At 48.4% G+C, this 27,184-nt stretch overlaps 1 protein-coding gene across 6 annotated transcripts in view; it reads right to left on the bottom strand.

The window, feature by feature from the left end:
• The window catches only part of LARP1 (La ribonucleoprotein 1, translational regulator), a 126,652-nt gene that overhangs the window by 9,362 nt on the left and 90,106 nt on the right, over positions 1 to 27,184 (bottom strand). For 5 of the 6 annotated variants that reach the window (XM_051844403.2, XM_070076353.1, XM_070076357.1 and 2 more), the window contains exons 2-15: positions 17,334 to 17,395; positions 17,028 to 17,093; positions 15,980 to 16,154; positions 14,481 to 14,609; positions 14,197 to 14,403; positions 13,936 to 14,098; positions 13,076 to 13,220; positions 7,623 to 7,797; positions 7,330 to 7,499; positions 3,263 to 3,655; positions 2,305 to 2,428; positions 1,999 to 2,204; positions 1,480 to 1,586; positions 514 to 665 (exon numbers count right to left, since the gene is read on the bottom strand). In XM_051844403.2, coding sequence (XP_051700363.1) covers positions 514 to 665; positions 1,480 to 1,586; positions 1,999 to 2,204; positions 2,305 to 2,428; positions 3,263 to 3,655; positions 7,330 to 7,499; positions 7,623 to 7,797; positions 13,076 to 13,220; positions 13,936 to 14,098; positions 14,197 to 14,403; positions 14,481 to 14,609; positions 15,980 to 16,154; positions 17,028 to 17,093; positions 17,334 to 17,395 — 2,274 coding nt within the window. Of the gene's footprint in view, positions 1 to 513; positions 666 to 1,479; positions 1,587 to 1,998; positions 2,205 to 2,304; positions 2,429 to 3,262; positions 3,656 to 7,329; positions 7,500 to 7,622; positions 7,798 to 13,075; positions 13,221 to 13,935; positions 14,099 to 14,196; positions 14,404 to 14,480; positions 14,610 to 15,979; positions 16,155 to 17,027; positions 17,094 to 17,333; positions 17,396 to 25,890; positions 25,986 to 27,184 lie in introns of all 6 variants that reach the window. The other variant, XM_070076354.1, reaches the window with a different exon arrangement.

The raw sequence follows: 27,184 nt of genomic DNA, 5'->3' as shown, positions 1-27,184 counted from the left end.
TCTGTAAAGGGCCACAGAATAAACTGTTTGAGCTTTTGCAGGCAACATACAATCTGTCCCAAATTCTTTTTTCTATAACCTATTAAAAGTTTAAAAAGTGTTCTCAGCTCCAGGACTGTACAAAACCAGAATGCTGGCTGGGTTTGTCCCACAACCCATAGTTCGGAAAACTCTTGTTCGAGACAGTATGAGCCACCTCCTGCACACCCTCTCTTCTGGTATGGACTGTGGGTCACTCTGGACAACATCGGAGTCAGCAATCTTGCCAGAAACATAAACGCTGGACATTTTCCTATCAACAGAAGACAACCAAGGAAGCAGAGGAATGCTCGGAGTGCCATTCCCTTAGTTTCCTGCATTTCCAACCAACTGGCCAGAATTTAACTTTAATCCTTTTTGCCACCCTGTCATGTCACTTCTCGCTCTAAGGTCTGAAAACAGTAACTCTATCCAGCACCCCGCTAGCCCTTACACGTCTCATCAGCTCGGTTCTAATCTCCCTGTACTTCTTACCGTTAAGGCAGCGCCTACGATACTTGTGGTAGACGTGTTGTGTGAAGCCATTTTCCTTGAGCAGCTCATGAGAAGGATGCTGGAACTTGGGCAGTGACTGAGGGGTACAGCCATAGCTGCCAACTGCAGGTGTCCCTTCTGAGGGGCTGGAGCTACAGAGGCCATAAGAGACAGTCACTGGTTACTGGGTTCCCACGGCAGTCGCACCCTAATGCCACAGGTTCTCTAATCCAGGCTCTTGACAGAGTCCCCAGCAAGAAAGTTCAGGTACTACACTGGGCCCTTAACTTCTATCCATGAATCAGCTTAACCGTGCAGCAACCCTTAATGAGTGTTCTAGAGAGGTCACTGCAGCTTAACAGACTGTAAGACCCGCGCAGGGTTACAAAGCTATTTAAAGGCAGAGATCTACTGCCAAAACCTGGGCTTCTAACCACCAAGTTTACATAGCTTATAACATTTAACTTTCCTTCATGAATCAATATGGGTCCAATCTTTGATACTTTTCTCGAAACCATACCTATTTTCAGTCTGTGCCACCTCTGCAGAGACCAGTGTGTACATGGGCAGCTCCCCAACCAAGGAATAAACACTGGGGCCACATCACTGAAAACCTTACAGAATCTGGGCCCTACCCCTAGAAGCAGTCAGCAGATTTAGGCTGGGGCCAAAAATGTATTTTCATTCAACTCCCTGGCTACCCTCTTGCAGGGAGGCAGCAAATGCCCATTTTAGAAACCAAGTCAGAGGTGATCTGTCTGAATGTTCTAAAGTCTGGTCTCAACTGACTGCAATCCTACCTCACAAAGAAGCCTTCCCATTCCCAAACGTTCCACACTACTGAGCTTCAGGGTTCAGATAAGGCTTGCTTTACTTTTTCCCATCAACTTCTCAGTCCAGATTTCACTCACGACCCGCCATCCATCCCATAGAAATTCTGGGCTCCACTTCCCTCCTGCCCCACACCTGATGGAAGCAGTTCGAGGCCTGTGCTCACGGGAATCCATCACCCAACCCACGTGGCTCTCCAAAGGCGGGTTCGAGCTGTGTCTTGTCTTCCTTTTTCGAGGCATCTGCAAAGATCAGTCCAGGACTTATACTTTGTACCCATACCATTCCAAGAAGCATTAATTTTAACCCTTGCAGGACTAACAAAGGCCCTTTCAAGCCATATCTATTTTCCCACGAAATGTACACAACTATAAGCTAGGAACAGCTATGCCTAATTCACAAGTGAAGAAATAGAGGCTGGGAGTGAAGTGATTTGCCGTAAAACACACACTTGGTCAGTCCTCCTTAGGCATCTTCATGGCTACGAGTCCCCACACCCCTTGAGTCTGTTTCAAAGATATGGTTATTCCATGCTAGGTGAGCCCTACAGCGTAAGGACACACAGCAGGTTTGGAGGCACTTACCTGGCTCAAACAAGCAAGGGGGGAAGGAGGCAGTGGGCATGAGACTCTGAGCCCAGTAAGAGGGCCTCACCTTGGCATCTAGCGTCCGCCCTTCTTTCACCACTGGGTAGAACCGTGAGGTCTGACTTGAGTCTTTGAGCTGTGGGGTGCGGGGCGTGCGCGGGGTCCTGGCATTGCGATAGTTTGGCGACTCTGGGACAGTAGTTGGTAGAGAGCGGGCAATGGTGGAGGGCTCAGGAGCACCAAACAACTTGTTGGCCAGGGCATCAGTGGGAACTGCAGATACAAAGATGGATCAGCAAGCAGGGGAAGGGCCCTGGTCTGGGTACTACAGATGCTCTCACCCACACCAAAGTCTTAAGTGTCTACTCCTCACCTTGCTGGAACCGGGGTGGTCCAGGGGGGACTTCCTGGTTGGGATCCACAGGGGGCTCTGGGGTTAGTGTGTCAAACTGCTCCCGGCTGATCATGTTGACTTTCTTGAAGTTCTCAACCTCTTGCTGTAGAGCAGACAGATGGGTGGAGAGAGGTTAGTCAGCATGCTGCTCTAACCTGCTCAGGAATCAAGACTGGCAGGAAGGTGCAGAGGGCAACTCCTGTACCCACACAGGTGGAATTCTGGCCCCCCAGCTGCCACCATTCATCAGCTGCAATTCCTTGGGTGTTTTGAATGCTACTCCCAAGGGATTAGCATCTGTCTTACCCTCCCTAGGATCAGGAGAGCAGCTCCCCAGGAACTCACTGCCTTCTCTGCCTCAGGCACTCCAAGTGCCTCCCACCCTTCTTAGCACTGTCTTGTCACTCAGTGGCTAGGCTCTGTCTCCTCACCTCCACCCAACACACTGCTGCTACTCATTACACAGGCTCACCCAGCCCACCCACCACCATGCATACTCAAATTAAAAACCCACAACAAGGATGTCCTAATTACTTCCAGGCAGCAGCAATTTTGAAAATGTCGTATCTTTTCTCCACTTTCCACACTCCAAGAAAGCTCAAAAGCCTCATAAATTTCACATACAACTAAAAATACTAAAAACTAAAAGAACCATCTAACCCTTATTCCAGTCCCTGGAAAATGTCCAGCCATATGCAGTAACAATGAATGCAGATGTTCAGGCAGGACAACAGGCAGTCCACAGACAGGTACCACTGACAGCGCTTACCTGGCTCTCGTTGCTTTCTGACCCAGAAAGGGGTTCGTCACCACCCTCCTCTCACACATGAGGGCGCAAGGGCTAGAATGGAAGGACCTGCCAAGCCAGGTAGCCTTCCTCTTCACACTACAGATGGGCAACAAGGGCTCCCACACTCAGTGGAGGTCTGAACCTCACCTTTATCTGGGAATACTCAGGCTCAAACTTCTCAGTCCACAGGTCCTGCTCATAATAGAAGAGCCCGTCATTAATGACCTTGGCCAGCTCAGCGCTCATCTTGGCACGTGAGGTATGGTTGCCTGTGCGATCCCCTCCTGGGTGCCGGCGCATATAAGGTGGTGTCTGGGTGACAATGAGGATCTTGTTGACATCCCGGTCATCAATCTCATAGTCGGAATCTTCATCAGACCAGGCAGTGAAGGTGTTCTTCCGCCCATCCATTTGCTCCATCTCCTCATCAAACAGGAAGTCCAGTTCCTCCTGTTCATCCTGATCCTTGGATACCAGCTGCTGGGAGGGCAGCTGCTGAGGCAGAGAGGTCGGGTGGGTAAATCTGGGCTCTTCTGACTTCTGAAACAGAAACAGACCAGGGGAGAGAGGTCGTCACTTAAGAGGGGCTAGGATCAGGGACTGCTGCCCTTCAGCATGAGCCTGTGACAGCTAGGGCCCTGGGAACATCACCCTGGAGTCAGCTTCATGAAGGGAAGAAAGTTCTGTAGGACTCCAGGTTCCTCTGCTCAAGGGTGAACAATCCCACAGGTAAGACTGAGCTTTCATTTACCCTTATAAGCTAGATGGCTGCTAGCCTGGGAATGGGCACACAGCAAGTTCAGGCTGACCCACCCATCCATCTATCTACTCCGTATCTCCCAATAAGCTAGAAGCTCACTGCCTTGCAACCCATTAGACAGGTCCCTGCCACTTACATTGTATAAAGGTACTCTGAAAAGCTGCACGAAAGTGCTAAGTTTATTTTGGTGCAAAATAAATTGAAATCCATTCATACAAGCAGTCTTCAAAGGTACATGGAATGACAGTATAAAAACATAATGCATGGATTTCTAATTTTCTTGAACCAAAATAAACCCATCTTTTAAATTCATCTTCCCACAAATTTTCTCAAGTAGCTCATCCTTAGTACTTAGACGAGGACCTACCAAAAACAAGTATTCAACTATTCAATGAATGTGCAAGAACCCACTAGTACCAGGCTCTGTATTAACTCTGTAAGCAAAGCCGGCGCCGTGACTCACTAGACTAATCCTCTGCCTTGCAGCGCCGGCACACTGGGTTCTAGTCCTGGTCGGGGTGCCAGATTCTGTCCCGGTTGCCCCTCTTCCAGGCCAGCTCTCTGCTGTGGCCAGGGAGTGCAGTGGAGGATGGCCCAAGTCCTTGGGCCCTGCACCCCATGGGAGACCAGGAGAAGCACCTGGCTCCTGCCTTTGGATAGGCGCGGTGCGCCGGCCGCGGTGCGCCAGCCGCAGCGCTCCAGCCGCGGCAGCCATTGGAGGGTGAACCAATGGCAAAGGAAGACCTTTCTCTCTCTTTCTCTCTCACTGTCCACTCTGCCTGTCAAAAACAACAACAACAACAACAACAACAACAACAACAACAACAGGCCGGCGCCGCAGCTCACTAGGCTAATCCTCCGCCTTGTGGCGCCGGCACACCGGGTTCTAGTCCCGGTCGGGGCGCCGGATTCTGTCCCGGTTGCACCTCTTCCAGGCCAGCTCTCTGCTGTGGCCAGGGAGTGCAGTGGAGGATGGCCCAAGTGCTTGGGCCCTGCACCCCATGGGAGACCAGGAGAAGTACCTGGCTCCTGCCATCGGATCAGCGTGGTGCGCCGGCCACAGCGGCCATTGGAGGCTGAACCAACGGCAAAGGAAGACCTTTCTCTCTGTCTTTCTCACTGTCCACTCTGCCTGTCCAAAAAAAAAAAAAAAAAAAAAAAAAAAACCAACAACAACAACACACAAAAAAACTCTGTAAGCAGAATACTGAGTAAGACAAGATAAATGTGCTTAGGGAGCTCACAACTGAGTGGGAGAAAATGTTAACCAACAACCAACTGTAATACAGTTTGGCAAAGGCTATAAATAAAATTGTGGGGAGCAAATGGGGAGCAGAGAAGACTTCCTGGAAAAAGTGAGTACTAAAGAACAACAACAAGAGAATAGCATGTCTTAAAGGCAGCATAAAACAGGGTGCTTTCAGGAAAACGTTTCAGTGTTCATAAACCCTTTCTCTCCGTCTCTCCTTCTATCCACCTTTCAAATAAATATATAAAAATCTTTAAAAAAAATTCAAATCCAAGCCAGGTGGGAGTAGGGGTTCCACCAAATGAGGCAGAATGAGAGGCTATGTCTGTCTTCCACCTTTATTCATTTACTACTACAGGGATGAATTCTGTTGGGGAACAGGGATGAGAAAGGAGACGGGGGAGGTGGTCAAACAGATAACGTAGCATCAACTTTCGCTGACCGAAGTCTAAGGTCATCTTCAGGATTTCCTCAGAGGCTCCAGCCCAGAGATTAGATGAAGGCAGATGGAGAAAAATTTATGTTTGGAATATAGACAGTAATTTCAGCTTGAGACCCAAACAATACTCTGACAGTGAATTCCCTCTCCATGTGTATTACAGACATTATGGTATTATTTTTTAAATAGCTTAAACAAACTCTCCTTTCCCTCATCTTATGATGAGATGGAAGCTTTGAGGTACTAAACAAGATTCTCATGGGCACACAACCATCAGTGCCACAAGGTCTACATTCCAATCTAGACTCAAACTCCACATCTGGGCCACAGGTCTGCGCCTTCTCTTTCTTCTTCTGAAGGCCCTAGGGCCTTATGAATGGGACAGAGAGAATGAAGTCAAGGGAGATACTGAACACACAGCCCTAGAGAATTACATGAGGCAGAAAGAACAACCAGGAATCAGGAAACCTGGGACATGGCTGTCAGATGCTACGTGATTTCTTCCTGTGAAAAATGCCACTCAGGGTGAGAGCTTGGCCTAGTGGTGAAGATGCCAGTTGGGACACCTGCATCCCCTACTGACGTGCCTGGGTTTGAGTCCTTGCTCTGCTCCTTATTCCAGCTTACTGTTAACGCAGACCCTGGGAGGCAGTGGTGATGGCTGAGAAACGTCCCTGTCACCCGCATGTGAGATGCAGATTGGGTTTCTGGCTCTCAGCTTCAGCCTGGCTCATTCTGCCTGTCGCAGGCCTTTGAAGGAATGAACAAGCAGATGGGAGGTTGTTCTCTTCCACTCTCAAACAAGTAAATAAATGTGACTTCGGGGTAGACACTGTGGTGCAGCAGGTTAAAACACTACTTGAGATACTGGCATTCCATACTGGAGTGCCAGTTCAGGTCCCAGTTGCTCCACTTTCTTTCTTTCTTTCTTTTTTTTTTTTTTTTTTTTTTTTTTGACAGGCAGAGTGGACAGTGAGAGAGAGAGAGAGAGAGAGAGAAAGAAAGAAAGGTCTTCCTTTGCCATTGGTTCACCCTCCAATGGCCACCACGGCTGGCGCGCTGTGGCTGGCGCATCGCGCTGATCCAAAGGCAGGAGCCAGGTGCTTCTCCTGGTCTCCCATGTGGGTGCAGGGCCCAAGAACTTGGGCCATCCTCCACTGCACTCCCAGGCCACAGCTGAGAGCTGGCCTGGAAGAGGGGCAACCGGGAAAGAATCCGGCACCCTGACCAGGACTAGAACCCGATGTGCCGGCGCCGCTAGGTGGAAAATTAGCCTAGTGAGCTGCAGCGCCGGCTCCACTTACTCCACTTTCAATCTAGGTCTGTGCTGATGTGTTGAGAATGACAGCTCAAGTACTTGAGTTCCTACCAAACATGTGGGAGGACTGAGACTGATGTCCCGGCTCCTGCCTTCAGCCTGGCCCAGCCCTGGCTGTTATGGCTTTTTAGGGAACAAACCAGCACTCTTTCAAAGAAATTAAAAATAAAAAGAGATTTCACTTTAAAAATTAAAACATGTCACCAAGGAACTAATACAGCAGAATACAGCAGGATATTCTAAGGGTGGCCACCAAAGGAAAAAACAGGTGATACATACCTCCTTGCAGCACTACTAATGACCTCCAGCTTGCATCATAACCCTAAATCACCCAGCCTGCTGGCTAGCCGGAAGGCTAGCTAGACACTGCTAGTGTCGTTGTGATGTCCTCTCCAACTACTCCAGTGCAGGGCCCTTGAACCCAAGGCAAAGGACATGGCTCACCCACCTTGGGCCGTGCTGGTGAGGGCCGAGGCCTCTTCTTCACTTCAATCCAGTTTTCGGAGTCCAGGTCAGGCAAGCTGGCAGACAGGCCCTTGGGAAGTGTCTTTAGGTTGCTGACTTCCTCTGTTTTGGTTGGCACTGGGGTGACTGCACGAGGAGAGCCAGGTGCTGACTCTGAAGAGTGGAAAGAGGAAGTCTTTATCCCTTCCATCCTTCTCCTGATGCCAGCACCGAGGAGGACCACTGGCCAGTGGACAAGGATGACAAAGGGCATCAACACGCCACCAGGGTACCAACCTGTCTCCTTCTGGTAGTGCTGCCGGGGGACAAACTCGGGGCAGTTGAGAAGCTGGGAGAAATCAGTCTGCGAATAATCCACTATTGGGGGACCGGGAAGAGGCCACTTCTCAGGTTCTTCCCTCCTACGGACTTTTTCATCAACCATCTCCACGACCTTGCTGTCCTTTAGGGCCTGCATACAGGGAGGAGAGAGGATGAAGATGAACGATTAGGACAGAGATCTTGGAAGATGGCAGATAACTGGGCCCTCATGATCATGAGTCTGAGTCCAGTGCTAGCAGCAGTTTTAAAAAAACGAGCACAGGCCGGCGCCACGGCTCACTAGGCTAATCCTCCGCCTTGCAGCGCTGGCACACCGGGTTCTAGTCCCGGTTGCCCCTCTTCCAGGCCAGCTCTCTGCTGTGGCCAGGGAAGGCAGTGGAGGATGGCCCAAGTACTTGGGCCCTGCACCCCATGGGAGACCAGGATAAGCACCTGGCTCCTGCCATCGGATCAGCGCGGTGCGCCGGCCATTGGAGGGTGACCCAACGGCAAAAGGAAGACCTTTCTCTCTGTCTCTCTCTCTCTCTCACTATCCACTCTGCCTGTCAAAAAAAAAAAAAAAGGGCACAATTGGCAGGCGCCATGGCTCACTAGGCTAATCCTCCACCTGCAATGCTGGCATTCCAGGTTCTAGTCCCGGTTGCTCCTCTTCCAGGCCAGCTCTCTGCTGTGGCCCGGGAAGGCAGTGGAGGATGGTCCAAGTGCTTGGGCCCTGCACATGCACAGGAGACCAGGAGGGAGCACCTGGCTCCTGGCTTCGGATCGGCGCAGCACGCTGGCCGTGACGGCCATTTGTGGGGTGAACCAACGGAAGGAAGACCTTTCTCTCTGTCTCTCTCTCTCACTGTCGAACTCTGCCTGTCAAAAATAAAAAAAACCACAGGCACAATCTTCAACCACCAGCAGATATGTGAGATGTTCAAACTTGTAGGAGCGCACCAACATGAAAAACAACCCTGTCCTGTGGCCCTGCAATTCCACTTTCAGTAATCTGCCCAAGAGAAGATCTGCACAACCAAGTGACAGCAGGCCCAAGACTTGGACAAAAGGCTTCTCACAAATCAGTTTATATACATAAAGGAGAAAAACAGGAAACATAACTTGCCATGTCACAACTTAAATAAATTATGGCTTATCAATCAACACTACATACTCATTAGAAACACAGCTTTATATGTGCTCCAGTGGAAAGATACAAAACATATATTAAGAAAAAAAAGCAGTTACAGGCCAGCGTGCACAAGATCCCTGAGGTGTTTAAATTTTTAAGTAAAAGCACAGAAACATACATATACCATTATTCCTAGTGTCCATAGGTAAACTTCTACGGGTACTTGGGAAAAAGGGTGAAGAGTAGAGAAGGGACATGGGTTTTTTATTTTAAAATATTTTAAGAATCTTTGAAAGTAAAAAAGGGAAAAATTTCCCTGTGTGACATACTCTTGTTCATGATACTGGGCAAAGAAGCACTTTCATGAACTGTTGGTGACTGTGCAAAAGGCACAGTCTTTAGAAATGCAATGCAGCACCGCACTACCTACCAGAATTATGTATACACTCACCCTTTAACTCAGCAATGCTACTTCCAGAAATCTATATGAAAGACTTACTGGCAAAAATAAGAAAAATACACATAGATGTTCACTACAGCACAGGAGAAGTATATGTATTATATTGGAAATAGGCAAGCATTGTGGCACAGGGAGTAAAGTCGTCCACACAGGTATCCCATATAAGCCCTGGTTCAAGTCCCAGCTACTCCACTTCGGATTCAGCTCCCTGCTAATGTGCCTGGTAAAGCAGATGAAGATGGCTCAAGTATCTGGACCCGTTACCCATGTGGGAGATGAGGATGCAGTTCTAGGCTCCTGGCTTTGGCCTGGCCAAGACCCACACATTGTAAGCCATCTGCAGAGTGAAACAGCAGATGGAAGATCTTTCTGTCTCTCCCTCTCTAATTCTGCCTTTCAAATAAATGAATGAATCTAAAACAAACAAAAAACCAGAAACAAAGTGCCCATTCAGAAGTTAGCAGCTTTCCCATGGAGAATCCATAACAGTACACTATGCAACTAGTTAAGACCGGCTCCCAGATAAATGAAGCAAAAACAAAAAACACAACTGAAAACACATGTTTTGTAACGTCCATTTATCAAAGAAGGGGGAAGGATATGAATACACATAGGAATTTGTCTTTACTTTTTTTTTTTTTTTTTTTTTTTGACAGGCAGAGTGGATAGTAAGAGAGAGAGAGAGAGACAGAGAGAAAGGTCTTCCTTTGCCATTGGTTTACCCTCCAATGGCCGCCACGGCTGGTGCGCTGCGGCCAGCGCACCGCGCTGATCCGAAGGCAGGAGCCAGGTGCTTCTCCTGGTCTCCCATGGGGTGTAGGGCCCAAGCACTTGGGCCATCCTCCACTGCCTTCCCAGGCCACAGCAGAGAGCTGGCCTGGAAGAGGGGCAGCTGGGACAGAATCCTGCGTCCTGACCGGGACTAGAACCCGGTGTGCCAGAGCCACAGGTGGAGGATTAGCCTAGTGAGCCGCGGTGCCAGCCTTGTCTTTACTTTAAAATGAAAGAATTCATCATTGCTAATGGTGTGAAATACTCATTTAACTGTAGGAATTAAAAAAATTGGTTTTCAGTGGTAGCAGAGATAATGATGTCAGGGCACTGTTAGGCACAGTAGGCACAGTAGTTCCATCACTGCTGAAGACATCCATCTCTCTCTCTCTCTTTTTTTTTTTTTTTGACAGGCAGAGTGGACAGTGAGAGAGAGAGAGAGAGAGACAGGGAGAAAGGTCTTCCTTTTGCAGTTGGTTCACCCTCCAATGGCCGCTGCAGCCGCCGTGCTGCAGCCGGCGCACCGCGCTGATCCGAAGCCAGGAGCCAGGTGCTTCTCCTGGTCTCCCATGCGGGTGCAGGGCCCAAGGACTTGGGCCATCCTCCACTGCACTCCTGGGCCATAGCAGAGAGCTGGCCTGGAAGAGGGGCAACCAGGACAGAATCCGGCGCCCCGACCAGGACTAGAACCCGGTGTGCCGGCGCCGTAAGGCGGAGGATTAGCCTATTGAGCCACGGCGCTGGCCAATCCATATCTCTTTATCAGTAAATCTGGTTCAGACCCAGCTGCTACACTTCCAATACAGCTTACTGGTAAAGTGTATCCTGGGAGGCAGGAGATGACAGCTCAAGTACTTGGGTCCCCTGCCACCCAGGTGGAAAGACTGGATTGAGTTCTAGGCCCATCGGCCCAGCCCTGGCTATTGCATAAATTTGGGGAGTGAACCAGTGGAAGTGTCTCTTCCAAATAAAATGAAAAGAAATAAATAAAAATTTTTAGAAAGAGTGAACAACGTGTATATACTGTGGAATGAAACAAGTAATTATGCTGATGTTACTAGCAATTAAGATTTTTGGCGGGGGGGGGGGGGGGGAGGAATTAGATTCAAAGAAAGACCCAGTTTAAATAAAGATCCTATACTCCTGAACTTTATAAGAAAGTATAATCTCACAATCTTTTTACAAAAGATTTATTTGTAAGTCAGAGTTAAAGAGAGAAGGAGAGGTCTTTCATCCACTTGTTCACTCTCCAGGCGGCTGCCGACAGTGAGGGCTAAGCCAGGCTGAAGCCTGGACCTAGGAGCTTCTTCCGGGTCTCCCAAGTGGGTGGCAAGGGCCCAGGTACTTGTGCCATCTTCTGTTGCTTTCCTCAGCACATGAGTAGGGAGCTGGACTGAAGTGGAGCAGCTGGGACAGAAACTGGTGCCCATATGGGATGCCAGTGTTGCAGAGGGCAGCTTTAACTGCTATGCCACAATGCCAGCCCCAAAAATTACCTTCTAAAAACAATCAGCGAAGCAACAATGAGCAGCCCCTCTAACTGGGACTACAGTATTTAAATACCATTTTCTTTCAAAAAGCAATTAAAGTTCTTTTAAAAAGTGGCTAACTCCAAATCTGTGGCATAAAATGTACAAGATGAACTGGTCAAAAATCAGACAATTTGATCCAACATATTAACTGCAATGAACTGAAGTAAAAGTTTGAATCTATAATATTAAAATATTCAATAATTCCAAACAGACCAAACAAACAAACAAACAAAACAAAAAACTCCGAGGAAGTAATTAGGGATCAACTGACAATTCCGTAAACTGGCTAAGGAAAGGGAAAAGATCGAGCCATCTATCTGCCTCAGTAACTGCGTAGTCAATGAGGCAACGGTTCCCCTCAAAGCGAGATTCCAACCCTGGAGACCGACAGATTGAGACCACCACAGTGTTACCATTCCCAATGAAGTCATCAGAAATGATCACCAATATTAGCTTTGCTCACAAGAGAGATAAACAAAAGATATGTTACGTGCCATGAAAGAGAAAACATCATTCTTGATCTGTACTTAAAAAAAATATTAATTTATTTGGAAGAGTTAGAGAGAGAGACAGGGAGAGACAGACATAGAGATCAATCTTCCATCTGCTGTTCTATTCCCCAGAGGGCTGCAATAGCCAGGGCTGCGTCAAGCTGGAACCAGAAATTTCTCCCACGTCCCTCATGTTGGTAGCAGGAGCTCAAGCACTTGAGTCACCTTCCTCTGCTTTTCCCAGGCCATCAGCAGGGAGCTGCAGCAGAAGTCGAGCAGCCAGGACACATACCAGCACCCATATGGGACTCTGATGTCACAGGTGGCATCTTTAACTGCTATTCTACAAAATCCAGCACTCTTGGAACACTCTTGATAAGGGTGAAACAGCTCCCAAACTTCCATGTAATCAGTTCTCTAGGCTACCAATTTACAGAAACTTTGGAACATAGATGAACATGTTAACTAACATCACTGTGTCTTGAGGGATATTCTACAGGGTACACACCCCAGTTTACTCTAACAGTAAACCGCAAGAAAAATAAAGGGATGGAGGGAGGAGCTTAAAATGCAGAGGTCTTACTGGAGTCCTGAGCTTCACAAACTATGGTTAAGATTATTTTTGGACAACTTGGGTGAGTCTGAAACTGAGTGGGTATTTGGTGGTATTGATGAATTGTTAATACTCATGTTTTTAGGAGTGATGATATTGTGGTTACATTTTTCAGCAAGTCTTTATCTCGAAGAGATGAATACTGACACATTTGTGGATGAATATGAGGGGGAAATAGATGCAGGTATGATGGACTAAGACTGGCACTTGTTAAAGCTGGTGTTGGGCTCCTTAGTGCTATTCTGTCTACATTTTCTGTGAAAGCAGGAAGGAAGAAGGCAGGAAAGGACGGTAGCTAAACCTTGGGACTACAACACAAGTAATCAGATGAGGACCCTCCCAGGGATTTTTGCCCTGGCCTGCAACTCCAACTCCGTTAAGTAAGAACCTTTCTCTTCCCTGCACCCTTGTCCCAGGGAGGGAGACATACCGCAAAAATGAGTGAGATGTCAGTGGTGAGGGCCTGCACTCGGTGGAAGGAAGCAATAAGGGTGATAGGAAGGAAACCATCAGCATCCATTTTCCGTCGCAGGAAGAAGTCTCGCTCTAAATTGTCCACGCTGAAGTAGTATTCACTAAGTGGAGGGAAGAAGAGGTATCACCAAGGGATCACCACGTCATTCACAAACACACATCCCCCACCCTGCCACACCCTCCAGTGGCCTCATACAGCCTTCCCAGACCTATCCTGTTCACCTCCTACACCTACCTGCCCAGCCATGCAGGGTGATAAGGGCTAAGAAGTTATGCTATCTCTTCATGGCCCCTACTTTGAATCTTACCACTCCCTCTGCCCTTTCAGTCCTTTGGCCCACATGACAAACTCCCCATCTTTCCTTAAAACCAGTTCAAATACTATGGACACTTTCTCTTTTGCTCTAAAAACACTGGTAACATTCTACCGCCACTCTTCATTTCCTTGTAAGGTTCCCTCACAGCATTGTGTGACAGTATAGCAGGGTGCTTAAGAATAAGCACTCTGTAATCGGACAGAAATGGATTCAGATCTGTGTTTGTCTATAAGATACGGATAAAAGATCCAGATCCTAGGAGCTTGCTAGATAAAAATCAGGATTAAAAAAGATAATGCCTATTAAGCACTTTAACACTGGGACCGTCCAGTAGTGAAGACTTAGTAAATGTTTGCCAGCATTCTGTCCATGCTGTCACTACAAATGAAACTACTCGTCGGGCAGGTCGTGTGTGTATGTGTGTGTGCCACCAGACATTTCCCTCCATTTCGTTAAGTGTTTTCACTTCTCTCCAGGAAGAAGGCTTCTGCACACTCACATCTGGCGCTTAATGTAGTCTTTGAGCAGCTCCTGGTCCACACTGTAAAGCTCAGTGCTGCTGACGTTGTCAAAGTAGTAGGTGATGTTGTTCATGTACTTGGGGGTGCGAGGCCCCTCGGCACCATCAAACTTTCGGTAGCCAAACTGGTAGTCAAAATGCGCTATGGGGGAAATGGATGTCATGAGGGTGAGGAGATTCCTGCCCATTACCCCACCACACTCCCCTGGACTTCCCGGAGCCCAAAGGGGCCTCACGTACTTCGAGTGCCACCCCGGCCACGTCCCCGGCCGCGACCACGCCCCCGTCCACGGCCACGGAAGGAAGCCCGCGCCCCACCAGCCCCATCACTCTTCACACTCGATGTCTCATCCTGGTCGTGCCAGGCAGGCTCCGGTTTGGTCTCTGGTTGCCAGGCTGGGGTGGGGGGGGCCACGGGCACGGGCATGTAGGTGGCAGGTTCAGACCCTAAGGAGAGAGGGAGCATCAGGTCAGGCCTGTGAGTGTCCCCTATGTCCAGGCCCTCCCTAGTGGGCAATGCATACCTTTGATCTCCCCGCGGTTGGCAGGTGTGTGTCTTGGCTCCTGAGGACGAGTAGGGCGTGAAGCCAGCTTCTCTCTGGGCACTTCAGGCTTCATGTCTATTTGCAATGGAACCCACTTGTGTTTGTTCCCTGAGGACAGCATGGGCACGTGAGAAAGTACTTGGGGGAGAGCACCCCTGCCTGCACCAAAACCATCCTTACTTCCATTCATTCTCCTCTGCCCTGGGTCCAAATCACAACTGGTAACCTTGGGCAAATTCCTTCCCCTCTTTTTCCTCTCTAAACTAACGAGGCTAGTGGCCCTCAGTGTGATGAGACTCCTGGCTGATTCCCAATATGGATTTCTCAATTATATTACAGCCTTCTTCTGGAGGTAGATTCAAGGGTGCTCCCTTTAGACACATGCCAAAATGTGGCCTGTAAGTTAGGCCCCTGCTTGCAGCTCTGGCATCCCACATGGGCACCAGTTGTGTCTGGGATGCTCCTCTTCCAATCCAGCTTTCTGTTAATGACCTGGGAAAATAGTAGATGATGGCCCAAGTATTTGGTCCCCTGCACCCACGTGGGAGACCCAGAAGAAGCTCCTGGATCCTGGCTTCAGATTGGACCAGCTCTGGCAGTTGCGGTCATTTGGGGAGTGAACCAGCAGGTGGAAGACCTCTCTGTCTCTCCCTCTTTTCTGTCTGAAATTATCTCTCACATAAATAAATAAAATCTTTTTTTCTTTCTTTTTTTTTTTTTTTAAATGTGGCTTGTAACAGCTGAGTTAGGGGCAGAGGTAAGATCCCTGAGTTCCATATTGGAGTACTGGGTTTGATACCCGACTCCAGCTCCCGATTTTGGCTTCCTGTTTCCAGTGTCCTGCTGATATGGACCCTGGTAGGCAGCATTAATGGCTCAAGTAATTGAGTTCCTGATACCTACATGCGACACCTAGATTGAGTTCCTGGCTTTCAGTTTTTGTCCAGCCCTGGCCACTGTAGGCATCGATGGACTGAACCAGGGGATGAGAACTTTCCCTCTACCCCCACCCTGTGTGTGTATGCCTCTTTCTCAAATAAGTAAATAAATGAAATTAAAAAGAGGGAGTTAAAGTGGCCAGTTCTAGGTTAAGTACCTTGAATGAGCAGGAAACAGGGAGCCATCCATGGTGACAAAAGGAGTTAAGTGAGGTGCTGAACTAGGCCTGACCTACTTCACACAATGCTCTGAATGAACTAGAAGTTTATCTTGTTTAAACCAATGTTCCTTTGGCTCTGTAGTACAGCAGCTCAATGTGTATACTAATCATTTCAGCAGGTTTTTGGAAACTCTTAGAGCAATCGGAACTCTTGCCATTAAAAAGAACTGATGGACAGGCAGCTGAAGACTGCTGTCCACTGAGTGGTATACACCAACCAGCCTCCCACTGACCTGCAATTTCTCCAGTGGCTCCCAGAGTCCTCACATTGCCCAGCTCAGCTGAGACACCTTCTAAAGTCCTGCTCCAAGTCACTTACCTTTCTTCTTCTGCCCGCTTCGCTGGCAGTCCTCATCCCCATTCTTCTCTTCCCCTGATTCATCGGATTTGGTTTTCGGGCTCTCCTTACTATCACTCCCCTCTCCTTTCTCCTGTTCCTTCATGTCTTTCTTGGGTGGCAGCTTACGGGTAGGCTGAGGCTTGTGCGACTGCGGCTGCAGCAAGAAGGAACAGGGAGGTGGAGTGAAGTCAGAGAGTTTCCTGTGCTAGGAGGGAAGGCGCTCCCTGTCACTAGGAGACAGGCAGAAGGAGCTACTGTAAGCACTGGCAGGTGGAATGATATGTTGTCATGCCCCATTTTCTCATCTGAAATGCTTTTATTGGAAAGCCAGATCAAACACCAGCTTTTCTGAGTCTTGGTGACAAACCCCAGAACAGAGATGCTGGGACACACAGAGGCATACTGTTACTCCCTTCAAGAGTACTGTCAGTCTGCCCTGGTAGTTTGTGCAGTGGAAGAGATGATGGCCACTGGCCTGTCCACATCAACCTTGTGAACCAAAGGTGGTCACAGTCAGTGAGCAGAGGGATCTAGGCCACTGACCAGAGCAAAAGCACTGGGAAGAACCACCTGATCAGGAATCCTCCCTGTACTTGGGCCCATGACAACTGCAGAAGCCTCCCCAAGACATGTGGCAGCATCATGTCCACTGTTTCACTCATAGAAAATCAAAGAGCAGTGACAGAGAACACAGCCTTTGAACATACTTGACTTCCAATCCCCACTTGGTCATCGAGAGCTAGTAACCTCTCTGAGTTTCCGTGGCCTCATCTATGAGATGGGAATTATAAATGGATGTATCTCAAGAGTCACTGTGAGAGGTAGAGATGATTGACAGACAGTGCTTGGCAGTCCCTGGCACAAAACAAAAGCTCAAATATTGGTAATGCTTAATTATCCAAAATCATCCATTAATCATCCCTTTTTAAAAAAAATGACCTAGGGAAGTCCTAAGGCTCTGGAAGCTTGAGAAGCCAAATAGATGTAGACAGAAGTTAAGCCTGTCTATTATTCCCCACAGACTCACCTGTACACTCTTGTGGGCTATCTCTCCAGGCGTGGGCCAGTTGATTGCATCTCCAAAGTCACCAACCTGCAAGGAACATTCTATGAGGCTCCCAGGGGTAACCCTGCCTCTGTTACTCAGACCCCCACTCAACATTCAGCTGCAATGAAAGATCAGAGGCCAAATGGGTCCGCCGCTAGGACCACCTACACTAGCAGCCTACAAGGGCTCCCCTGCCATTCAGGAAGTCTAGAGGCACTTAACACAACAGCAAAGAGGCGACCACCTCAAGTAGGCCACTTTGGGCTGCCCACTTCTATTCTTTACCTTGCTGCCTTTGCGTTGTTTAGGAACTGCTGCCCTCACCACCTTGGCCGGAGCAGAATGTTCTGTGGGAACAAGAAGGGAGAGATGGTTATGTAGAGCCTGTGTGAGGTATCCACTGACAGCTTCTCATGTTCTTCACCAGCCCCACCCCTCCAAACAATCTGCAGGCTCCCAAAGCCAAAGGAAGGCTACAGGTACTCAGACACCAGTAACAACTGTACCAATCCCTTCCTGAAGAAATCACAAACAGGGAAACCATGAAAAGAGCTAGAAGCCAAAACCAAAGCACTCATGCTCTGAGGTGGGAAGGTAGCTGCCCAGAGTAGAGCTTTGTTCCCTCTTGAAAAATGGCAACTAAGGCCTGGGGAGTGAAGTCCACGTCAGCTTAATTCAGGACTCCTGGGGCCAGCACTGTGGCACAGAGGGTCAAGTGGCCACCTGTGACACCAGCATCCCATATCGGTGATGGTTCATATCCTGGCTGCTCCACTTCCAATCCAGCTCCCTGCTAACGCTCCTGTGAAAGCCACAGATGGCCCAAATGTTTGGGCCCCTGCACCCACATGGGAGACAAGGAAGAAGCTATTGACACCTGGCTTTGGCCTGGCCCAGCATATTCAGTAAACCAGCATAGGGAGGATCACTCTTTGTCTTTCTCACTCCCTCTCTCTGACTTTGAAAATAAATAAATAAATCTTAAAATAAAAGACTCCTCAATCATGGCAGATTCCATAAAGCAGACGGGGGGAACTTAGGCCCAGAGGATTATTTGCTCTGGCCCTGCCAAGGCAATCACAGGCAGAACTTGAGAAATTTAATAACTCTATAATAGACTAATTTTTCTAAAAATAATTTTCTAAAAAATAATTTATTTACTTATTTGACAGGCAGAGATGCATAGAGAAGGAGAGAGAGAGAGAGAGAGAGAGAGAGAGCGAGCTCTTCCACCCACTGGTTTACTCTCCAAACGGCAGCAACAGCTGGAGCTAGGTTGACATGAAGCCAGGAGCCAGGAGCTTCTGCCGGGTCTCCCACATGAGTGCAGGAGCCCAAGGACTTGGGCCATCTTCTACTGTTTTCTCAGGCCATCAGGCAGGGAGCTGGATCAGAAGTGGAGCAGCCAGGACTCATATGGCATGCGGATACCACAAGGCGGATGCTTAACCTATGATGTCACAGCGCTGTCTCCAGGCTAATTTTTATGTTGAGGATCAGAAGTGGAGCAGCCAGGACTCATATGGCATGCGGATACCACAAGGCGGATGCTTAACCTATGATGTCACAGCGCTGTCTCCAGGCTAATTTTTATGTTGAGACTATTGTATGGCCCTACAAATAATGTTATAAATATCCAAAATGCCCTGAGCAAAAAAATAAATAAAATTCCTCACTCCTGTAAGGGAAGGGTTTGGAAGACCATTTCTGGTCCTAACATTTCAGATGTCTGTGTGTGAACAGACATGGGCTAGACGACCATTTGGTACAGTGATTAAGCTGCTGCTTGAGACACCCGCATCCCATATCAGGGTGCTTGCGTTCAAGTCCTAGCAGCTCCACTTCAATGTATGCTTCCTATAATGTGCAGCTGGAAGTCTGCAGATGATAGCCCAAGTGGTTAAGTCCCTGTTGCCCATGTAGGAGACGAGGATGGAGTTCCAGGCTCCAGGTTTCAAGACAGGCTTAGAGTCAGCTGTTCTACTTTTAGAGAGTGATTCAGAGGACAGAAGATTTTTCAATCTCTATCTGCCTTTCCAAAAAAGATGTCCAGGGACCAATAAGATTCAGGAAGATTACGTTTATCTTTCAGTTTCCAAAGAAAAAGTGGACTCCCAATTGACTTAACAGTCTGCCTTCAGAAATTTACATTAAAAATACTAATTACAATATGTACAAGGATATCCAAAGTGCCATCTCTAACTTTCAAAAAGTGAAAGCAACCCACAGGTCCAACAGTAGGAACTGGCTAAATAAATCTAAGTTCATCATTTCAGAATTTATTAAAAAGATAATAATCTATTAGTATGAAAAGTTAGACAAGTTACAGAACAATCTCATTTTTGTAAAACCAATAAAAATATATACATGTACATATTCATAATACAAACTCTAGGGCAGACTTGTGTTTTACCAGGAGTTCAGGAGTATATATACAATGATTTTAATTTTCTGACACAATCACAGACTTATAAAAAAAGACAACAAATCCACAAATTTTTTTAGAATGTCATTTCTTAAGGAAGTGGTCTTAATAGGCCCAGTCTTTTCTACACCCAACCTGTTTTCCCCGCACAGTTCTGAGAGCACAGGTTTCTACTCCTGCCTCACCCACTTCTCTCCTGTCACTTTGCTTCCACTGCTGGCCCGCCATGCCCGAGCAAGAGCGGCCCCCAGTCCCTGGGCAGAGGAATTTGCCAAACTGTTTAGTCCTTGATCAGACTCATGTTCCTTTAATGAGCAGAGAGTGTCCTTGCCTGACTCCTAACTGAGGCCACTGCATTCCTAGTTTCCACCTGCTACCGGAGGAGCCACTGCCCCCTCAAAAGACACTCCACAAACCTTCTCAAAGATAGAGCTGTGGAACTCAGCCCACAGCACCCTTACTCCAGGGGCCTGGTAGTGGAGAACCAGAAAACCTCAATCTTAAGGGGCTACTCTGGACTCATTTCTCTGCCACTCTCAGGTTGGCCCAGACAAGTCTAATACCACCCAGGTCTCCAAGCAGGCTAACAGCATCCCCTGTTTCGAACCATGTACACCTGAGTTATGGCTGGCAACCTCTTCTGCTAACACTCAGCAGCACTCTAAGCGTGCTAGATGAGGAGAGCAGGTCAATAAGCCAGTGAATGCATGTTCATTAACAGCATGTCGGAAAAGGGAATCAGGCTCAGAAAGCAAGATGTTCCTGAGGACTTTTCTCAAAAAAGTGAGCACAGTCCAAGGGGCAACTGTTGCTTCTTATTAAAACCCTGTCAAAACAGAGAAGGATCACAAGTGTAGCATGGGGGCCAGGCGCTGTGGAGCAGTGGGTTAACGCCCTGACCTGAAGCACCGGCATCCCATCTGGGCGCCGGGCGCCGGGCGCCGGTTCAAGTCCTGGCTGCTCCACTTCCGATTTAGCTCTCTGCTATGGCCTGGGAAAGCAGTACAAGATGGCCCAAGTCCTTGGGCCCCTGCACTGTGTGGAAGACCCAGAAGAAGCTCCTGGCTCCTGACTCGGATCGGTGCAGCTCTGGCCATTGCGGCCAATTGGGGAGTGAAGCAGCTGATGGAAGTCCTCTCTTTTCTCTCTCTCTGCCTCTCCTCTCTCTGTATAACTCTGAATTTCAAATAAATAAATAAATCTTAAAAAAAAAAAAAAAGGTGTACCATGATCACTCTGATTTGTTTACCAAGATCAAAAAACAATATGGCCAAGACAAGACCCCAACAGCTCCCCACTGTTACCACCATCTCGAGCTGCTGAGGAGGATGTGGTGACTATTTTGGACATACATAGGAATATTCAAAATTAGTCCTATGTGCAGTCTGCTGAGACCCAAAGCGTCCGGTTCATGCTCTGCTACCAGAGCCACAGGCTGCCCCCACAGAGGCAGAAGAATCCACTGGGGACCAAGCTTACTTTTTTATATAAAATTCACAGATCTGTTAAAACAATAAAGCCTTCAGGGAAACCCAGGAAGGCTCAGATGAGCTGTTACAGGGCCCTGCAGGAACCTAGAAAGAAGGCAAAGCTTTCTGACAATTTCAATTATATATCTGCTTTCTGGGTGCCCGCCCAGCCATTCATCCTTACCAGACAACTGTTAAAAGTGTGCACTCACACATGCATGCAAACACACACCAAACGTCCCACCGGGCCTGGCATCTTAAATGGCTTCCAGGGAAAATCATTCCTTCTGTGTGGGCAGCAGTCCCCACCTCCAGCACCATCCCACTGAAACCATTGGACAAGTCCCCTCACTCCTAGCTCTGCATTCCAAAACCTGTGCCTGCTACTGATGACCCAAGCCCAGTTCAGGAACCATTACTGTTCATTTGCCCAAAAACACAGTTGTAGAATTTAAGAGTAGTAACAAGGCTCACAGTTCTAATCCCCTCTGCAAACTGAGGCTGGAACATGGGAATGAGCTACCCCAGAACTGGCTGCAGTTAAGATGGGAGCTCGAAATCAAAACTTTCCTAACCAGCTCACCTGAAACTACACAAGGTCACATGATTCCCTTGAGTCCTTCCTGGCATCATCTTAGGGCACTTCCCTGGTTTTTCCTAGTAAACACAGTTACTGAACAACAGGGAGAGGCTCTTGGAGAGGGAGGTAGAGTCCAGGCCCACATAAGGGCCTACCCTGTTTATCTGCCCACAGGCCTCCTAAGTCCAGGATTCCAGGTGGAAGAAGCAAATAGAGGTCTCAAGATGCTGTTTCTCCCCAACTAAGGCAAATCTGGGGCTCAAGAGGATTTGGAAGAAAAGGAAAACCACTTTCTCTCCCACAGGCAGCCAGGAGGCAGGGTTCCTTCTAGTTTCAGGAGAAACTAAACTAAAGAGATACAAGCATTTGTGAAAAGTGAAGAGTACAAAAGTGCTCCGTACAAGAAGCAGTTGAATTTAGGGATGGCTGAGGCCCTACGGGCCTATTCCTGAAGCTGTAACTGCATGGCAGACTCACTATCTTCACTTCTTTTATTTAGTATGATTTCTAGTGGCAGAGATAAGCTGCCACTGCTAAGGATGAAGGAAAGCTAGGGACAGGAGGCAGAACAGCGATGAATGGAGGAAATGGGGGGGGGGGGGTGGCAGGGGGAAGAACAGCAGCTGCCCTGTAAGGTGGAGTGGCTGACCCTATAACCTTGACTGTGTAAGCCCAAGGCTCTGGATCTCTCTCTCGCTCTCTCTTTTTTTTTATAAGATTCATTTTATTTATTTGAAAGAGTTACAGAGAGAGAGATATAGACAGAGAGAGAGGTCTTCCATCCGCTGGTTCACTCTCCAGATGGCCGCAATGACGGAGCTGCTCCGATCCGAAACCAGGAACCAGGCGCTTCTTCTGGGTCTCCAACGTGGGTGCAGGGGCCCAAGGACTTGGGCCATCTTCTACTGCTTTCCCAGGCCACAGCAGAGAGCTGGATCAGAAGAGGAGCCGCCGGGACTAGAACCGGCGCCCATATGGGATGCCGGTGCTTCAGGCCAGGGCCTTAACCCACTGTGCTACAGCACCAGCCCCTCTGGATCTCTCTTGAGCCTCAACTCTCAAGCATGTACCATCCTCCATAGACATTCACCTAGGAAACATCATCCCTATTATGAAGCACAGAGGACAGAGCTGGATTGGACTCTGCCCTCCTCTGCCCTTGCAAAGTTCCTTTCAACTGAAACTTCCTCTGTGAAACTGAAATCCTTGTTGTCTCAGGACTGGAACAGTTCAACGGGCAGAATATAGTTCACCATAAATGCTCAAGAAATGCTAAAGATTCTCTTTCAAATTTGCAAAGAAAGCTTCCTATTTCCAAACAATTCATATTCTCATGAGTGGAGGGGCAGGGGACACATATACATCAAAAAACTCTCAATGTGAAAGAGAACCAGAGAGCAAGGGGGAAAAAAAAACTCAAACCAGATCACATGAGACACAGCTTACCGCCCGCCCGCCTGGCTCTTTTTCCACAAGATGGCCTATGGGAAGGAAAACACTCCCTATGCCACCACCACCCTCCACCCTGCCACTGTACTCCAGACAAGACTGCCAGGCTCCCAGGCAAGAGTCTCCAGGACAGAGCAAAACAAAGAGTCAGAACCTTTACAGTTGCAATCAAGACGGGGAGATTTTCCCCAGAGGGGGTTAGCCATAACGTTCTGCTGGCTAAGTGAGGAAGGAAGACACCACGATCCCTTTCAGTTGAAGAAATTTGGTCTTTATACTCTTTACTCAGCATGGAAGAGAGCTCCAGTCTCAAGGAGTCTCTCTATTCCTACCAAAGGGGCTAAATACCTCGAACAAAGCCAGATAAAAAGAGTTTAAGAGTATCTTCCATATTTTTTGTTCTAGAGAGATCCCAAGTATGCTGACCTTTGGAAGCAAAAACCACCCAGAAGGACCACGTGTAGCAGGTCTAAGGAACAGGACTTGGGTCCAACAGAGATATTAGTGAAGGGTTCTCTGGCCAGAAAGCGAGTGGGTGATTCGAATTCAGCAGGGCTTGGTAAAAAGAACTGGTAGAGAAACTCAGATAGCAACTTTGACAAAACACGTGATGGGCCAGGCTAGTTCAGAGAACCTGCAAGACTGCAAGTAGGTGGCCAGAGAGAATTAACAAAGCTCAGGCCTGACGAGACCAGAACAGGGAGGGCCTGGGGGCCCCACCTCCTGGAGATGGGCAGCTGGAAAAGCACTGCCATAGCTTGGACACAGGGGCTAGACTACACTCACACTCGCCCATCTACTGCCCTGTACCTGGCCATTCATTAGGCCTCCCGTCTTGGGGGAGGAGATCTCCCAGTTCCCAACTGCACCAAGTGCCCTGCTGGGTGCTCTCACTATACTGCATATGTCAACTAGACTATGCTCCCCTCTCAGAAGGCAGGGACCAGGCAGCTGTTACAGCTGTAATCCTAGGGCCAAGAGCTCAGGGCTCTACCAGAGGGTCAGGTGTAGAGGTCCAAAGAGCAAGAACTTGGTTTATTTTTTTTTTTTCAACTAATATTCCTTTTTTTTTTTTTTTCTTTCCATTTGACAGGTAGAGTTACAGAAACTGAGAGAAAGAGACAGAGAAAGGTCTCCCTTCTGTTGGTTCACTCCCCAAATGGCTGCCACGGCCGGCACTGTGCCAATCTGAAGCTAGGAGCCAAGTGCTTCCTCCTGGTCTCCCATGCGGGTGCAGGGCCCAAGGACTTGGGCCAACCTCCACTGCCCTCCAGGGCCACAGCAGAGAGCTGGACTGGAAGAGGAGCAACCAGAACTAGAACCCGGCGCGCACATGGGATGCCAGCGCCGCAGGCAAGTGAGCCACGACGCCGGCCCCAAGAACTTGGTTTAACCAACCAATGAGAAACTAGTGAAGTTTTTCAGGAGAGAAGGTATATGAGTGAATCAAATTCACTGGGTCCTGGTAGAAAGAACTGATAAGAAGGGACAAAGTAGGACTGAAACACAGTTTGTGAGGTTATGTATGGCCTCAAACCTTGGCCTCCAGGAACACAGAAACTAGTGTCCTAGAAAGGGCTGTCTCTCACAGTAATCCCGGCCTCAGCACAGCCATGACTCAGGCAACCAACTGCTTGAAATCAGTGTTGGGCCCCAATTCAAACCCCAACAATCATCAGTTATATAATCATGGGGACATGCCTACCACCGTTCTTTCTCAACTGAACAAAAGGTACTACACGTAGCAGACAGAAGGCATGATCTCAACTACTGGGATTTCTAATCCAAGTGGGAGAGCTGATGGCAGCAGAGTGACAAGCATAGACATTATGTAGTGAGCACTTACTAGATGCCACACAGTTCTAAACTGCATGGATTCTCTTAACCCTTAAAATTAAAACAGCTCAATTCCTTTAATTGCTCCCATTTTACAAATGAAGAAACCAACTCATAAGGTGGAAAGGTTATTTGCCATGATAACAGCCAGCAGGCAGAACAAGATTGGAAGCCAAATAGTCTGACCCTAAAGTCTATCCTCTTAACCCTAAAAGGAAGTGGAAGAAGAGTGAAGGGAAGCCAAGTCACCACCACACTGTTACACACAGGGCAGGATCTTCATGTCACAGCTACAGGGGAGTCCTTCTACATATCATGGAAAACCAAGTCTCACTGCATGGAAGTCAAGGGTCACAAAGCTGGGCAACTAACACTCCAAAGACTGGACCCTGGTAATCCAGGGTGACCCTTTCCAGAGAGAGATCCCTAGCTAGCACCTGGCTGCCCTATGGGAAAGGTACTTCAAGGTCTACCTCCCATTTCCTCCACTGTAGCCTCTGCCCACAGGAGGCTCATAAGCCACACCCTGGATCTAAGCACAGAGGACTGTGACACTACAGGGCACCACACAGCTCCAACTGACAGAGATTCTGCCTCACCCTCAGCCTTCTGGAAAAGGGAAGGCTGCTACCATTTGAGCTGCAACCGAGGATCCTCACTATGAAAGGCAGTGAGGCCAATGCAGAGTAGGGTACAGCAAGCAGGGAGGGAGCCTGGGCTACACCATACACCTGTGCCCGTCTCTCTCAGGCCAGCCTGGAGGCAAGCTCTGTGAAAAGCCTGGCTACCCTCATCTGTCAGCTAGCCTGGGAATAAGGTGGAATCAGAGTGGAGAACCTCGAAGACTCACAGGCCTTTGGTCCATCCCCCAATGACCCGGGCACCCCCAAGCAGGAACACTCTTCTACAGAGTATAAAAACAACAACGTTGTTCTAACCCCCCTCATCTTGTTCTCTAGCTGCTGTGGCTGACATCTCTCAAGAGGCCTCTCTCCCTTGCAGATTTCCTCCAAACTGCAGATAAAACAGGTGGGGCTGAATGGCACTCTTGCGGGGAGGGGTTGGCAAAGAAGGGAGGGATACCTTTGGAAGGTCAGACCATCTTGAGGCTTTGCAGAAAGGAAGTGGCTGGCAGGCCAGCAGCCAACCCAGAAGTGCAGAGTCTATGTCCCTTTGGCCTAGGAGGAGGAACAGAGGGAGGGCCAGGCTCCAGTCACATGACACCAGCCAGCCTGGCCCAGCCCAACCCAGACCCAGGCCAGCCCCAAGCCAGCCCCAAACCCAACTGACTATCTTTAGCCTCTGATGCCAACTGCCTGCCCAGACATGGACTCAGCCACCCTCACTGCTGGTACCAGTCTCAGAAGTCGTGTCCAAAAATTGATCAACAATCATGGCAGCTGAAAGTTATCAGCAGCAAATGAAGCCTCTGACTTGCACGCTGCCAGCTCCCTAACCCAATTTTTTCTGCAGAGCACTTTCAGCTCTAGTTAGGCCAGTAATAATAACCACCTTTTAATGTGTGCTGACTAGGCAACAAAGCTGATCTAAGCTGCTTTCTGTGATTCCACTTAGTGGCCTCAGAGGGACACTATTATTCCAGTCATCCAGAAAATGAACCCAAGGAAAGAGACTTGCCCAAGGTCACAGAGTATGCTGAAGCAAGATGGCCAGCCCCTCCCGAGTTATAGATCTCTCATGATTCTCTTCAGGAGGCCTTCCCCACTGCCCACAGAAAGTGCTGTCCACCAGCTACTCTGGACCAAATACTACAGGAGTCTGCTATTCAGGGAGTGCAACACACGGACCCAGACTTGCCTGCCTTTGTGTAGATCTCAACCCCACGAGACTGGATTCAAATACTGAGCCATTACTATATTCTTACATGTTCCCAGAGTTCTTTACATGCAGCAGCTTGCTTACTTTCCACAATCACCCTAGAAGGTAATATGATAAGGATTGCCGGTTATCAGATGGGGGAACTGAGGCTCAGAGAAGCTAACGGACTTGTTCAAGATCATCAAGTTAATAGGTCACAGACTGAATCTGTGCAGCTGACCCAACCCTGGGCCTAAGTTTGCAATTCACTCTAAAGACAACGACTAGAAGTATTAAGAGATAAGAATTATTGCTACCTCCTCACTGGTTCCTGCAGTCCAGGACTGCAGCCTGTAAATGGTAGGTCCACAGTAAATATTTACCAAATGAAGGAATTTACATACTTGTTGGTGCTTCTCAAAAAACGTCCAGAGCTTTCTCTTCCAGGGAGAGAGAGGGTTAATTACATACCACCTTTCTCAGCAATGCCGGAGACCTAATGTTCTGCTCTCTGCACACTTCAATCTGAACACCAAGGGCCAAAGGTGGGACACACAGG

Source organism: Oryctolagus cuniculus, chromosome 6, assembly GCF_964237555.1.
Source record: "Oryctolagus cuniculus chromosome 6, mOryCun1.1, whole genome shotgun sequence".
Lineage (NCBI taxonomy): Eukaryota > Metazoa > Chordata > Mammalia > Lagomorpha > Leporidae > Oryctolagus > Oryctolagus cuniculus.
Note: the sequence above shows the minus strand (reverse complement) of the source record. Positions and strands in the feature narration are given on the sequence as shown.